This window comes from Cnephaeus nilssonii (genome assembly GCF_951640355.1).
Source record: "Cnephaeus nilssonii genome assembly, chromosome: 1".
In the NCBI taxonomy this organism is placed as follows: domain Eukaryota; kingdom Metazoa; phylum Chordata; class Mammalia; order Chiroptera; family Vespertilionidae; genus Cnephaeus; species Cnephaeus nilssonii.
In genome coordinates this window covers 2,308,666-2,323,246 of record NC_137072.1, presented here as the reverse complement: position 1 = coordinate 2,323,246, position 14,581 = coordinate 2,308,666, and the positions used below count along the sequence as shown (strand labels likewise).

The 14,581-nt window shown below is 47.3% G+C and overlaps 1 protein-coding gene across 3 annotated transcripts in view; it reads right to left on the bottom strand.

Annotated features, from left to right (window-relative positions):
- Positions 1 to 14,581, bottom strand: part of PKM (pyruvate kinase M1/2) — a 31,423-nt gene that overhangs the window by 6,368 nt on the left and 10,474 nt on the right. For all 3 annotated transcript variants that reach the window (XM_079781920.1, XM_079781919.1, XM_079781921.1), the window contains 7 exons: positions 13,178 to 13,344; positions 12,686 to 12,777; positions 6,132 to 6,263; positions 5,471 to 5,657; positions 4,538 to 4,808; positions 3,136 to 3,286; positions 2,770 to 2,922 (listed from right to left, as the gene is read on the bottom strand). In XM_079781920.1, coding sequence (XP_079638046.1) covers positions 2,770 to 2,922; positions 3,136 to 3,286; positions 4,538 to 4,808; positions 5,471 to 5,657; positions 6,132 to 6,263; positions 12,686 to 12,777; positions 13,178 to 13,331 — 1,140 coding nt within the window. In that variant the 5' untranslated portion in view covers positions 13,332 to 13,344. Of the gene's footprint in view, positions 1 to 2,769; positions 2,923 to 3,135; positions 3,287 to 4,537; positions 4,809 to 5,470; positions 5,658 to 6,131; positions 6,264 to 12,685; positions 12,778 to 13,177; positions 13,345 to 14,581 lie in introns of those variants that run through there.

The following is a 14,581-nucleotide window of genomic DNA, read 5'->3' as shown; positions in this document are numbered from 1 at the left end:
CTCCGGACTGAGATGAACCCCAGTTCTGACTGCACTGAACCCCAGTTCCGGACGAGAATGTGGGAATCCAGATTCATTGGGGAGAGACTAGACTATCTGGCAGTGGGCAAAACTCGAGGGCGCCTTTCTCTCAGAGGTGCTTGCAGCGAGTACCGAGGGACACTGAGGGACACTGAGACCCAGGAACCTCATAGGGCGGGGCCGACGGGAAGCCAAGGTTGTAGGCTCCACCCTGAAACTCCACCCCATCGAAGCTGAGCACAGAGGCTTTTGCAATTTTGCAAGACTAGTCGAATAAGGCTGTCTCCTGGCATAGACACAGCTGATCCTCACAGCCAATTGGCCTGGAGGTCAACTCCTCCCACTGATACCAACAACAATCAAGACTTAAATACAACAAGGCTGTACACACAGTCCACAAAGGGGTGCACCAAGAGTGTCCACCTCAGGTAACTGGGGAGGCCGAGCCACTGGGCACTATAGGACACCTAGCACACAAAGCCACTTTATCAACACAGGGAAGCAGCAAAAATGCAGAGACAAAGAAACAGGTCACAAATGAAAGAAATGGAGGAAAACAAACGACTGGAGATAGAGTTCAAAACCAAGGTTATAGGGTTTTTCAAGAATTTCCTAGAAAAGGCCGATAAATTTAGCGAGACCCTCGAGGATATGGAAAAGGACCAACTAGAAATTAAACATACACTGACTGAAATAAAAAATATTATACAGACACCGAATAGCGAACTAGAGGAACGCAAGAATCAAGTCAAAGATTTGAAATACAAAGAAGCAAAAATCACTCAACTGGAAAAGCTAAAAGAAAAAAGAATCCAAAAATATAAAGATAGCGTAAGAAGCCTCTGGGACAACTTCAAGCATACCAACATCAGAATTATGGGGGTGCCAGAAGAAGAGAGAGAGCAAGATACTGAAAACCTATTTGAAGAAATAATGACTGAAAACTTACAGAACCCCAAACAAAAGGAATCCAAAGAGGACCACACCAAGACACATCATAATTAAAATGCCAAGAGCAAAAGACAAAGAGAGAATATTAAAAGCAGCAAGAGAAAAACAGTTAATTACCTACAAGGGAACACCCATACGATGGTCAGCTGATTTCTCAACAGAAACTATGCAGGCCAGACTGGAGTGGCAAGAAATAGTCAAAGTGATGAATAGCAAGAACCTACAACCAAGATTAATCTACCAAGCAAAGCTGACATTCAGAATTGAAGGTCAGCTAAAGAGCTTCACAGATAAGAAAAAGCTAAAGGAGTTCATCAACACCAAACCAGTATTATATGAAATGCTGAAGGGTATTCTCTAAGAAGAGGAAGAAGAAAAAGGTAAAGATAAAAATTATGAACAACAAATACATACCTATCAACAAGTGGATCTAAAAATCAAGTGAATTTAAAAATCTGATGTACAGAATAAACTGGTGAATATAATAGAATCAGGGGCATAGAAAGGGAGTGGACTGACAACTCTCAGGGGGAAAGGGGTGTGGGGGGTGCGGGAAGAGACTGGATGAGGACAGTGGGGGAGGAGGTAAGGGAAGAGGGTGGGATGGGAACCAGGTGGAGGGGAGCTATGGGGGGAAAAAGAGGAACAACTGTAATAATCTGAACAACAAGGATTTATTAAATTTAAAAAAAAATTTTAAATTAAAAAAAAAGATGTTTCAGTTCACCACTGAAAAGGTATGAAATTATAAATGACGTCTTCTCTGGAAGCTAGTTAAACCTAGTAATTGGACACAGAAAATGGAGGAAAGGAAGATACCTAGTCCAGAGGTTCTTTTTGGGGAATGCAGGAGAGGAGGTTGCACAAAGGGCATGGGGTCCTTTGTTGATTGAAAGGAAGTAGGAAGTTAAAGAAAACCCATTTCAGGATAAGATACAAATTCACTGAGCTACACATTATAAACACTGACCTAAGACTATTGTGGGCAAGTTAATGTGTAGCATTCATTTTCTCAGGCATCGTAACCCTGATAGCTGGTTCCATCGTTAACGCTTCAGTAAGCTCTAGAGCAGGAGCAGACAAGCCGTGACACACAACCAAGCAGAGGGACATGCAGAGCAGAAAAGCCTTGAAAAGCTAGTTAGCTCCCTGGACTGGGTGAGGGGGGGGGCAGGGGGAAGAGTCACCTCCAAGACTCTACCAGATGCTCTCACTCCAGGACCAGGCAGGGTCAGCCATTCTTCCACCAGTCTCTATTTGTGAACCTGTCGCCTGTCACTTAAACCTCACTTTTTAGTCTGAGTGAGTGCAACAGCTCAGCACAGCAGTCCAGCTGCAGGCACCATGCAAGGCCAGCTCAGTCAACTCAGGGTGGACAAGTCTCCAGTACAGGCCCCTGTGGAGGAGGGCCCTGTCTGTGGGAAGGTGGGGAATCCAACAGACGCCAAACAAAGAGGACGGCTAGGAGCAGGCGCCTTGGCCTTTTCCAGAGTAGGGCAGAGGTACTAGGTCCGCTGGGCTGGCCAGAGGAAGAGGTACAAGTATCTCGATACTTGAGCCAAGGGAAGAAGCCGGAGTGATTGGGCTATGTCTAATGAAGGAGAAAACTCCAAAACAGAGGGAAATAGGAGAGGGGCTGTGGGAGGGAAGGCAGAACAGAACAAAACAAGACACACCCACACTCGTGCTGTGACTTGAAGGATAATAAAAAACGTGGGTGCAGGAGCCTAAATAAAAGGCATGGCTCTGTGCAAGAGCTGCCTCCACCCAGCCCGGGCCCAGGCAGCCCCGACTCACCAGGTGCTGCATGCGCACAGCCTCCAGGGGGTAGTCCCCTTTGGCCGTCTCTCCAGACAGCATGATGCAGTCAGCGCCATCCAGGACTGCATTGGCCACGTCACTGCCCTCAGCCCGGGTGGGACGGGGCTTCTTGATCATGCTCTCCAGCATCTGGGAGGAGACAGGACATTAGTGAGACATGGCCTGGGCTGTCTGCAGAGATGAATGACTGCAAGCTGACTCCCTGGAGTGTGTACGTACACAGAGTATGGCTTTGTGTAGGTGCCCAGGGGGAAAGGAACATGTGTGTGTATGTGTTTGTGACGTGGGGAAGGGTCTGTGGAGGAAACAGTGAAAGAATCTGTAGTGAGAAGAGGCACATGCCTGCGTGGCACAGATGACAGGCTTCCCAGCTCGGTTGCACCGCCCGATCATCATCTTTTGAGCAAGGAAGACCTTTTCTGTAGGGATCTCAATGCCTAGATCACCGCGAGCCACCATGATCCCATCACTGGCTTCCAGGATCTCATCAAATCTGACGGAAAGGTGGAAAGAGAGAGGTTATGTGGGACAGGGGTCACCGGGATGGTGATGCAAAGGAACTTCTCCTGGATCCTCTGCCTTAGCTGTCCTTGCAGAACAGCCCCCACAATGTCATCTCTGATGCATGGAGGTGGGAGTTCCAGCTACCTCCTTCCCTAGAGTGGCCCAACAGTTTAGCCTGCTGGCTTTCTTCAGCACTAGTATGGCTACTTCATTAGGGACAGGGGCGGGGGTGAGGTTTCCGCTCAAGTCCCACGGGCCCATTTCTTTTCCATCTGCATCTTATGCGGCCCCTCCTGAGGTCTCTCTGCCATCTACACTCCCAAGGCAGAGAGGACACCTAAGGCCGGCGAAAAGCTCCCAACACAAAGGCCATGGCCTCTTCCGGCCAAGGAGCCGAGGGCTGCTCCGGAGGCTGCCCCCTCCAACTTGCTGAAGGGAAGAGACATATGGCTCTGCCTGGCCTGGGTCCAAGGTGAGCCGGCTGATCAGGATGGCAGAGGGCGGACCCCAAACTGCCTAACACGAAGGACATCTGTACAAAGTCAAGGACCACAAGGTCACAGTGGGCAGGGCTCTCCTTCCAGCCTCCACAAGCACATGCCCAATCCACATGAGGAGGTCTAGGGCTTTAGCTGCATCGAGTTGTGTTTTTAGTATGAAACGAAAGATCAGATGTCACCACGCTGGCCACAATCATTTGGCTCCTGTTGGTGGGCACCGGGGAGGTTGTGAGCTGAGCGGGACAACCTAAGCCTGGAGAACCACATGCCCGCCCCGGGAAGGGATATCCTGCCAGAGCTAGCCCGGTCACCGAGCCAGCGGCTTCCTAAGTGAACACTAGGAAGCTATCTTCTTCAGTGTCAACTCCAGGCCCTGCGCTTCCTTCCACATGGCCCTTGCCTCTGGGTGGCCCCACATCCAGCAAAACACAGGTAGTACTCCTGGTTAGGCATACAGCACGAAGGCTCCTGATCCTGTGAGCAGTGACCCTGTCCAAGGCTGATCCCTGGGTCTCTGGAACAATGACATGATGCTGGCATTCCAATCACCAGGAAAGCTTTTATAAAATATCGTACCAACGCCTTCCACTTCTCCCCTGCAGATATTCTGGTTTGGTGAGTCTGGAACAAGCTAAGTCTGCATTCTGATGCACAGGCAGCCAGGTACTCAGAGGATACACCTGTTTCCTCAGAGAGCTGGGCTGGGGCAGAAGAAGGTGGGGACAGATGGTGGGACTTACCTCCGAACTCCTTCATGATTTTCGATTTTGCTGATTATCTTGATGTTCTTTCCTTTTTCTCCCAGGACCTTCCTGACCTCATGGACATCAGACGCCTTGCGAATGAAAGATGCGAACACCATATCTACGTTCTGCTCCACCCCAAACCTCAGATCCTGGATGTCCTTCTCTGACACGGCAGGCAGGTCCACCGCAGCCCCGGGGAGGTTTACACCCTTCTTGCTGCCCAAAGTGCCACCATTCTCCACCTCTGTTATCAGGAAGTCAGCGCCTGTGAAACGGAGAAGGTGGGGAGGCAGGGCCACGAGGGCATGCGTCCTCAACAGGAAGGGGAGAAACGAAAAGCCGCTGCCTCTGTCCCCAGTACAGTGAACTGGGAAGCAACGCATCATGGGCAGTTGGAATCATACTGCGAGAGTTCAAATCCCAATTCCACTGACTGTGTAACCTTGGGCAAGTCAATTAACCTCTCTGTGCCTCAGTTTCCTCACATGTTAAATAGGAATAATACCTCCTCATAAGGTTGTCTTAAAATTTAAACAAATTATCATGTAAAATGCTTAGAATAGTGCCTGGCACTTAAATGAGCCATCATTCCCAGAAACACCGGAGTCCTGCACGTATCACATTGATGGATGGAGGAAAGAAGCAGGAAGCTCAAAGCAGTGAGGGTGCACAATTAAATCTTATATACTACCCAGGAGCACAATTAAATCTTATATACTACCCAGGAGCACAATTAAGCAGGACTCAGTCTTCTTTTGAGGATCAGGAGATATTATAAAGGGAATTCCTGGGAATAGCCTCAATCTTGCTGTCAGCCGAATAAGCTACCTCTCTTCCTGTTATCAGGAAGTCAGCACCTATGTGAAATGGAGTAGGTGGGGAGGCAGAGCAACAAAATTTAGAGATGGAAGCAGGTTTTAAACATACCTTTCTCCTTCACCTGCAGAGAAATAAGTCCGTCATCCACGTAGATCTTGCTGCCCACTTCCACCACCTTGCAAATATTCTTGTAGTCCAGCCACAGGGTGTTTTCGTCACACTTTTCCATGTAGGCATTATCCAGAGTGATCTTGAGAGTGGCCCCTTTCTTCAGCTCCACCTCCGCGGTGCCGCTCTGCAGACAAGAGAGTTACCCCCAAGTCTAAACTTCAGAGGCCACACAGGCCCTTTCGGCAGGGAAAGAAATGCTTTCCTCCAGGAAACAATGCTCAAATCTTGTGTAGAAGTAACAGTAAAGATTTTTCCTTGAGGACTAATCATATTGCCTAACTTAGTATATTTCAAAGAAATAACCCCAGAAATGCCTACAATGTTCTAGTTATGCTATTTAATGACAGGGGAAAAGAGACAAATTGCTCCCCAAAGGTAGAGATTTGGAAGTAATTTTTTAGAGTAAAAAGGGTTCCTTTTTTAGTATCGTTTCTTAGCCAAGTAGATTAAATGAACATTTTTACAGCGATGAATACAACCTTCATTTATACTCCCAAACCCTGAGGAACGCTGGCTTCTAGGACAGCAGAGACAGCTGAGGACATCTCTGGGCCCTGACTCCTGCACGTTCCCTCTCACTTCTCCCCGGGATACTCACGCCCTTGATGAGCCCAGTTCGGATCTCAGGTCCTTTAGTGTCCAGGGCCACAGCAACCGGCCGGTAAAGAATGGGATCAGAGGCAAAGCTTTCAGTGGCTGTGCGCACGTTCTTGATGGTCTCTGCGTGGTACTGGGGGAAAGGAGGGGAAATGATAAGCGTCCTCCCACTTGCTAGGTCAGGATCTAGCACTGGAGCTGATGCTGACCACTCAAGAAAGACCTGTGGATGTTCTAAGCCTCCTCCACCATTGTCTAGTCCAGCGGTCGCCAACCTTTCGGACCTCACGGACCACCAGCGGCCCAAGGACTACCGGTTGGCGATCGCTGGTCTAGTCTCAGCGCCATCCACGCACTGAGTACCCACCCTGCTTATTTCAAGCTCCTTGGCTTCCACCACTTCTACCACAGCACTCATTCACTTCAAGGGTAAATCTTAGAAACTCTTCAGAGTATTGCCACAAAAAAACATTAAAGGCATGGGTGTCAACACGTCTCAACATAAAGAAGCCTGTGTCCCCAATTTACAATAGCTAAGATTGGAAACAGCCCAGGTGCCCATCAGTAGATGAGTGGATAAAATAGCTGTGGTACATTTATACCATGGAATACTATGCAGCAGTAAAAAGAAGTATCTCTTACCCTATGAGACAGCATGGAGGGACCTGGAGGGTATCATGCTAAGTGAAATAAGTCAGTCAGACAAAGACAAGTATCACATGATGTCACCCATATGTGGAATCTAAGTAACAAAACAAACCGATGAAGGGAGTGGATCCAGAGACATGGAAGCATGGAACAGAGTGCGGAATCTCAGAGGGAAGGCGGGGGAGGGTGGGTGGGAGGAAGGTCATCAACCAAAGACCTTGTATGCATATATGCATAACCCATGGACACAGACAATGGGGTGCTTAAGGCCGGGGGTTTGGAGGGGGGGCGCTGGAGGGGGTCAATGGGGATAAAAGGGGACATAGGTAATACTTTCAACAATAAAGAATTGTTTTTAAAAAGAAAAAAGAGTACTTCCTCTTATACCTCTAGTTCTACTCCTCAGAAGCATTTGCAGCACTTTTTTCCATTTCTTATATTTGTTTATTATGTACTAAAATGTCTTTCCTTCTTCCCAATAATTTGGGGCAGCCGCGGGGGAAGAAGCCTGTGTCCCCTCAATGGTTCTCTTTTTCTCAGAACTCATCAAATAAAGCAGAAAGCAGGAGTAAAAGGTCCAGGCTTATTTAGATAACACCGGTCTGTCAATCAGATGCCGAGTAGAGTTGGTAACTCTGAGCTTTTCCCCTATTGATTCCAGCTACAATTCAAACCTGAAGTTATTTACTTAAGTAACAGGGGCCCAAGCTAAATAAAAGGCGGCCTATTCCTAAGGTCATGCAGGCCCATTTTCACAATTACTTTCTAGAGACTGAAGTGGAATAGGGAAAGATGGAAATATGCTTTTCTCTGAACTAAATGCCCTTTGCTATTTTCATTTCTCCCTTGCAACAATCCTGACTTCAATCTTCTTTCTTTTTTAATAATTTTTATTGATATCAGCGAGAAAGGGAGAGGGAAAGAGATAGAAACATCAATTATGAGAAAGAATCATTGGTCAGTTGCCTCCCGCACATCCCACACTGGGGATTGAGCCCACAACCCAGGCATGTGCCCTGACCAGGAATCAAACTGTGACCTCCCGGTTCATAGGTTGACACTCAACCCCTGAGCCACTCCGGCTGGGCCAATCTTTTCTCTTAAGCCCTTTCTCTTTTCCCCTTGCCATTACCATTTGACTCAAAGCTAAGATGTCAAAAGTTCTTAAAAGGTGTAAGCGATATGACACTGCTGACAACAGAGGCACCCACTGAGCACCGTGTGGCCTCGTCCTTTAGCCACCACTGCCCAGGAGAGCAGCTCCTGCGAGGAGGCGGCCAGAGAGGAGCTAAACCAGCGTTTAATCTCCAAGCACGGTGCTGCCTAAAGCTTGTGTCTGAAAATCCTCAGCTTCTAATTCAGGCCTACTTTATAACGAGGACCACTGGCTTTTTTGAGGTAGAGGTCCTTATTGTAAGTTATGAAAATTTCTATTGCCGACTTGCAATAAAATAGTACAGAATAGAATACAGAAATAGTTTAAAGGAATGGGTGCTGAATACTGTCAAATACCTTTTCTTCAGAATTGATGTAAGAGAATACATGAAGTACTTGGAACAGAAATGAGTACATAGTAATTATTTAATGAATGTTACCTATCATCATCTTCTACTACACTGATCACACTTTAATCACAACGTGAACTGTGTGTCTAGAATAAAATTTACTTGGCCAGGGTCATGATTTTAATACACTACGGGATTTAGACTGTTACATTTTATTTATGTTTTCTGCATCTTTCTAAGTGAGACTGGTCTAGTGTACTAACCTGTTTGGTCCTTGTCTCATTTTAGCATCAGGGTTTTAAAGAACATATTGGCAATATTTCTACACTTATCTATTCACTGGGACAGAGTAACAAATGATTTAACTCTTCCTGATGGAGATACAATTCAACCATCAAAATCATTTGGGCCTGGTGTTCTGAGCAGAGGGAAGTCTTACAGTCATTTTTTCATTTTCTTAAGGCTGCTAGTCCGTTAACATTTTCTACTTCTTGGGAAATACTCAATTTCATTTCAATAGGAAACATTTCCTTTTCTATGCATCCTCAATCTTGACCAGGCTTTCCAAGTTTTGCTTTACTGGTTTTTACTTTTTCTTTTTTTGCCCCAAAGAATCAGCTCGTGGCTCAATTTGTCAAATTTATTTTCTACTTCATTTAACTATATTTTTAAGTCAATTCCTTTCTTTTACCCTTTTAACCTTTTGCACTCGGATGTCGAGTGTGACGGTTATTGAATGTATCAGTAATTTGAAATATAAAAAAATCCAAATAAATAAGTTTGTATGAAAAGAAACTCCAGTTTTTTATTCTACTGCCGCGCTTTGTAAAATCTGGGGTATTTAAAAAATTAAATCCCGAGGAGAATAAAAGAATCGAGAAAAAAGCAAGCGAGTGCAAAGGGTTAAAGTTATTTTAGGTTTTCCCCCTAGTATTTTGTATTAAATATGTATTTATTTCACTTACTTTCAGACTCTTGCTTTCTGACAAGTGGATTTAAGTTTACAAGTTTTCTGATTACTATATTAGACTTTATTCTCAATTTCCATAAAAAGATAAGCCAGAGAATGTGGTTTATATAATTTCTACTTCATGAAACTTTAGTTTTTTTGGTGGCCTAATATATTTTTTAATTATTAGCATATTTTCTTTTGTTTTGAAAAAATACTTTTACTGATTTCAGAGGAAGGGAGAGGGAGAGATAGAAACATTTAATGATGAGAGGGCATCATCAATCAGCCGCCTCCCATACGCCCCCCACACTGGGGATTGAGTCCGCAACCTGGGCTTGTGCCCTGACCAGGAATCGAACCACGACCTCCTGGTTCATAGGTCGACATTCAACAATAGAGCCACGCCAGCCCACATCGGTGTTTTTAAATAAACATGCATGTATGTCTTGCAGACAAAATCATATACACATACCAATTAGACCCTCAGGTACTGTATTCCCAAACCCACTAAGTTGGTCATTTTTTGGTGGGCGTGCTGAAGTCTTACACTGTGGCTGTGGCTTTGTTGGATGTTACCAACTGGTAAAGAATTGCACATTCAATGCTGCCCTTGTGGAAAAGTCTAAATTTAGGTTGGTCAAGTCAGTATTTCTGGCCAAAATGGCATTATGGGACCACATGTTCAGTAACAACACATCTTGCCCATGTGAAATGATAAAAGTGGGGGCCAGAGATACTGTGGTAAAGCCGTGAAGAGATGAAATGCAGACAGTGGATATTCCTGTCAGAGTGAGGGAGAAAAAGCAATTTCAATGTTCTGCTTAGCAGAGTATTTATAATGTTAAGAGCCCCAGCTGCTAGTCAAGAGCCATGATGTACAAAGTATAACTTGTTTATATTACATCCTATATAATAAAAGCCTAATATGCAAATTGACCAAACAGCCAGCTGGCAGGGGGCAGGGCCAGCGAGCAGGTGGCACCAGGCCAGCCAAGGCAGAAGCCAGTGGGCAGAGGGAGGGGACGATGACCGGGGGGAAGGGGGTGGAGGGTGTGTGTGTGTGTGTGTGTGTGTGACCAGCTGCGGTGGTGTGACGGGGGTGGGACCGGTCGCTTGCTGGCAGGCACCATCCCCCTCGCCTCCTGCAGAGGCAGGCCACCAGTGGCAGGGCAGGGCAGGGCAGCGATGGGGGGCAGGGCCAGCCCACAGTCACCTCTGGTCATCAGAGAAAGGCCACCAGTGGTGGCGGCGCGGCGCAGCGTTGGGGGGCAGGGTGGCAGGGGGGGGGGCAGGGCCGGCCTGCTCCTGAGGCCAGACTGCAGCTTAGGGCTCCCCGCCATCAGACGGACATCCCCCGAGGGCTCCCGGACTTCGAAAGGGCACAGGCCGGGCTGAGGCGCGCCCCACCCCAGTGCACAAATTACCGTGCCCTGGGTCTCTAGTTATAGAATACTAGTAACCCTGTGCACGAATCCGTGCACGAGTAGCTCGCTGCCACTGGCCTCAGCTGGCCGGCCGACCCCCGGCTGCTCATAGCTCTCCACTGCAGGTAGCTCGCTGCCCCACCCTCCTGGTGATCCGTCATTATGCCTCACGGTGTAATGACCATTAGCATATCAGCTCTTTATGATATAGGATTAGAACAATTTCAGATCAGCTTCCAAAGTCCAGATCCCAGGGACAACCTCATCCTGGCCAAAAACCGAAAATAAACCTGCATGAGGGACTTTTTTTTTTTTTAATTTTAATTCTAATCTGTGAATAAGAGTTAAAAGCACAGATTACCTCCAAATGTCTCTTTAAGTTAAATCCCGGAGCCAGCCCCCATCCAGCAGGTGCAGCAGACAGCACTTGCCCTGGCCATTTCAGGGCTGTGCGGTTTTATTTTACTGGATGGAAGAGGCCACAAAGCTCAGTTAAAGGTCAACATCTTAAACTCTATTTCTGCTCCCTCCCCTGCACACAGGAGACCCTGAACCGCTGATCCAGCAGCAGGGATCAATAGTGAACCCATTTTCACAATGTCTTTAGCTCTCTTTTTGGGCTAAGTAATCCCTGGTGACTCCTGTGGAGGACCCCGACCTTTGGGAAATCAGGGAATGCCATGGTGTGTTCTAACTGCCAGAGTGCCTGCTGAGCAGTTCTGCTGAGCTTGGTCAGGTCCCCGTGACATTTGGAGGCCGGCTACCTGCCAGGCCATAGGCTGTTGATGGAAAATGGGTTGGGAACCCATGATGAAGTCTCATGTTTCCAGAGGAGGAATTCACCTCTTGGATTGCTCTTCCTGAGGCTTTATTTTTAGTCTACACTTAACACCAACTTCCAAATACCAGAGGGCAACCCCTCACCCCTGCCCATATAGGGTAGCATTCTCTTTATTCTGAATAGGAAGTACAGAAGTCAAGAGTGGGGAAAGTTTGGCCCTAGTCGGTTTGGCTCAGTGGATAGAGTGTCAGCCTGTGGACCAAAGTCCGTCAGGTCAAGGGCATATACCTTGGTTGCAGGCTCCTCCCTGGTTTCTCTATTTCTCTCTGTCTTTCGATGTTTCTCTCTGTCTTTCCCTCTCTCTTCTACTCTCCCAAAAACCAATGGAAAAATATCCTCAGGTGAGGATTAACAACAATAACAACGAGCAGGGAAAGTTTGCCTCATCCATTACTCTTCTATCAGTGCCAGTGTGAAATCCCAGGACCTATGGTTGAGCCTGAAGGCTTTTGAAAGGCATTCTGACCTTGGGAGCAGAAGCAGGAATGGAGGAGCTCCCAATAGCTGCCACCTGGTCCCTGGTAAGGCCAGTTTCCACAGGTCAAGTCAGCTTATAAACAGCCCCACACAATCCTCCCAGCTTCCTGGGAAAGTGTTAGGACTTGAACCCTCGGGAAGGGAGAGATTGGGAACACAATGCTGATGAAGTGGGGAATTAAATGCCAGGCAGTGTTAGTGCTTTGTGAGACTGATGCACTACCTACTGTGCTAACGGGGCACCTGCTAGTGCTTTAACTCAGTCCTTAACTTGCCATAGTGGAAACCCTTCTCCTGGACCTGCCCAGTTCTCTTGGTCTAAACTAGGCCAGAATCAACATGCAGGGTGACCTTCTGGTTCGTCACTGCATTACGGGCCAGTCCAGAAACCCTGTGTGGGAGTGTCAAGCCCTGTGGCCAGGACCCCTAATGGCTCAGGGAGGGTTCCAGTAGAATCCTTCCACTTTCCTTTGTAAGGACCAATGGTAGCCCATGTATGTGGGAGAACCATGGCCATTGACAAGTCTTTGTTTAAGGCGACACAGCCAGTTGAGATGGCAGGAGAGGGGAAAAGGAGAGAAGGAATAGGCTAGTGAAGGCCATTTTCCCACTGGCTGTAAACCCCGTTCTTGCCTGGTCCACTGGTGCCAAATAAACACTGCACCTTACAAGCCATCTCAGTGGCCAAACTGCCCAGCCAAGGCTCACCTCGTGAGTTCCATGAGAAAAGTTCATGCGAGCCACGTTCATTCCAGATTTAATCATCTCCTTCAACATCTCCACTGATCGGGAAGCAGGGCCTAGTAAACAAAGTTTTAAAGACATAAGTCTTAATTATTCAAAGGATTAATACTTGAAACTTGCTTAGGATTAAAGAACTCTTAATATGTTGCTCTCCCTGAAGCCAGATGTCCAACCATAGAATCTTGGTTGCAGAGAATGACAAGAAGATCCATCCTTGGTCTTGGAGATGATCCCACAGAGACACTAGAAGGGAGATGCCTTCTTAACGTTGCTGTCAGCAGAAACAAAGCACACCAATTCTTTACTGAGCTTCCTATGACCCGCGTTCCCACAAGAATCTGTGCAGAATCCCACTCACAGCCAGGTTTGCTACATTTATTCTTTTTAGGAGAAAAGATCACTTCACATGAAGCCTTGTTTTAGGAGGGATAACCCACGCGCGATGGCCCCACTCACCGATGGTACAGATGATGCCAGTGTTCCGGGCGGTGATGGGCGGCGAATCAATGTCCAGGCGGCACATGTGCTCCAGGAACGTGTCAGCCATGGCTGCATGCAGCTGCTGCGTCTGGATGAAGGCAGTGCCGACATCACTCTGGGGCTTCGACATGGCTTCTGAGGTCCTGGGCCGAGGGGAATGAGGAGCGTGATGAGTCTGAGAAGCCTGGGATGTTCTTCACCGCTTGGCACAGGAGGCCGTTCCCCTTACACATTAACTCAACACGCACGTTTTGTGCACAAGCTGCAGGGAGCCCGCATACTCTGACCATGTGGGTGTTCCTCAAGTCAGGCAAAGGGCTCACGGAACCGTGAGCAAGTTAAAACCTCAGACCCAATGCATGTACTTCCCAGGCATCCACTCTAAGCAGACCTCCCTCACACTGGCCTAGTTTCTACCTTGACAGCTTTCCTGATAATCCTATAAACATTATCATTTTACATGCCCGGAAGGAGCTTACTCAAAAGAAAATTGTAACCACCTTCCAGTGATATAAACAACTGACTCCTAGTTTAGAGCCTCAGTAAATCAGATCTTTGTATGAAAAGTTGTCTCAAAGCTACAAACATGTGCGATGGGTGGGGCATTCACATTGCCTCTTAACAATTCCCACCCAAACTCCAAGTGCCGTTCCTAGTTCTAAAGACAACCACCACCCAGGCAGTCCTCCTAGCTCCGGAGTCCTAGATTTTCACTCATCCAAAGCACCACATAAATTCATTCGACTCGCCCGAGTAGGACCGAGCTTGCTGATGGGCAATAAAAACCAATCCCCAGGCAGGAAGCAAAGTCCCACCGGAATTCTGAATGCAAAATCTTGTCCCAGGAGTGTGTACCTAAAAACCACATCTACTTTTGCTCAGGACTTTAGGATATGCAAAGCAATTTGCATAAAACCAAGGATAACCACAATGGCTCTAGTCTAGTTCTAAAATGAGCTATATTTGCAACAAGAGAAGATTAAAGTTGCTCGTCAAATCTTTTTCCCAAATGATTTTCTGATGCACCATCCTGATTCCGCTTTGAAGTCTGACAAGCACACCACTCCCAGTAACAAAGACCATGTGTTCCAGGTAATTAACCAGCCAGCGGTACAACCCTGCCAACTGTCCTGACCTTTGCTTTTCTGCATTACTAACTTTTAACTAAACTCACTCAGCCAGTTAGCGGATGTGAGACAAAGTGAGAAGCTCGTGGCCAGTGCCGTGAAGACCTGTTAGGCAAGGGAGCAGCAGAAGCGGGACGCTCCTCAGAGCAGGCTGTCCCCTTCCTCCAGTTCCCAGACCAAGGGCCATTCCTTCCAAAGCCCAAGCTTAATGCCTCAGTCCAGGCTCAGGAACAAATCCCTTTTTAGCCTGTCC